Below are 696 nucleotides of genomic sequence, written 5' to 3'. Positions count from 1 at the left end.
AATAATAACAATAATAATAATAATAATGACAATAATGGCATCCCTCTATTATATTGTTTGTAAACATTTAGTATTTTTTTCATCCCCTTTTTTAACAAATCCAGGAAAATCATATAGATCAAGAGCTGAAATTCGCAAGTGGCCCCTTGGCAACAAGTATGGATGATGTTTTGCATGCTAATAAAACACCAAGACAACAATATCATGGGAAAAGCTTCGTTGGAAATCATGTTCACAAAGCCTGCAAGGTAAGTACTGTACCGTATATATAACTACATTATTTTTGTAATTGAAAACAAATTTTTTTTGTTTCATTATTTTTTATTTTTTTATTTTTTAGATTAACATCATTGACAAATTGATGACTGGTATGAACTCTGCCCTTAAAAATGAGCTAGAAGAATGCCCGATCAGCTCAGCAAAAATTCTAAACACAGCTTTAGAAAAAATAAAAAAGAAGCACACACCAGTTTTTGAAACATTTGCTAAGGTACACACGTTAATAAACCACACAGTTCAGTTAATCCAACTGAACTGAGAGAATATGGTAAGAAACAAATTCATATTTTGCATTCAAAAAAAATAATAACTAGCTTTTTGTTAAAGTGTTTTCCAAATTATATGTGCATTTTTTTTTTTTTGACCCAGAGTCGGCAATCACAGATTTTTCAAGAGAGTATCGAAAAGTTGCAACCA

At 30.0% G+C, this 696-nt stretch overlaps 1 protein-coding gene across 1 annotated transcript; it reads left to right on the top strand.

The window, feature by feature from the left end:
- Positions 1-104: 104 nt before the first annotated feature.
- Positions 105-538, top strand: LOC117111493 (the record flags this gene model as incomplete). The annotated part of the gene is made up of 2 exons (XM_033254410.1): positions 105-248; positions 341-538. Coding segments are annotated over 2 exons (342 nt in total), but the record flags the coding sequence as incomplete, so codon positions are not given.
- Between the last annotated feature and the right edge of the window lie 158 nt (positions 539-696).

Source organism: Anneissia japonica, unplaced genomic scaffold, assembly GCF_011630105.1.
Source record: "Anneissia japonica isolate Jap-2015-1 unplaced genomic scaffold, ASM1163010v1 scaffold209327_len687_cov194, whole genome shotgun sequence".
Taxonomy (NCBI): Eukaryota; Metazoa; Echinodermata; class Crinoidea; order Comatulida; family Comatulidae; genus Anneissia; species Anneissia japonica.
The sequence above is the reverse complement of the archived record's forward strand: the minus strand, read 5'-3'. Positions and strand labels throughout refer to the sequence as shown.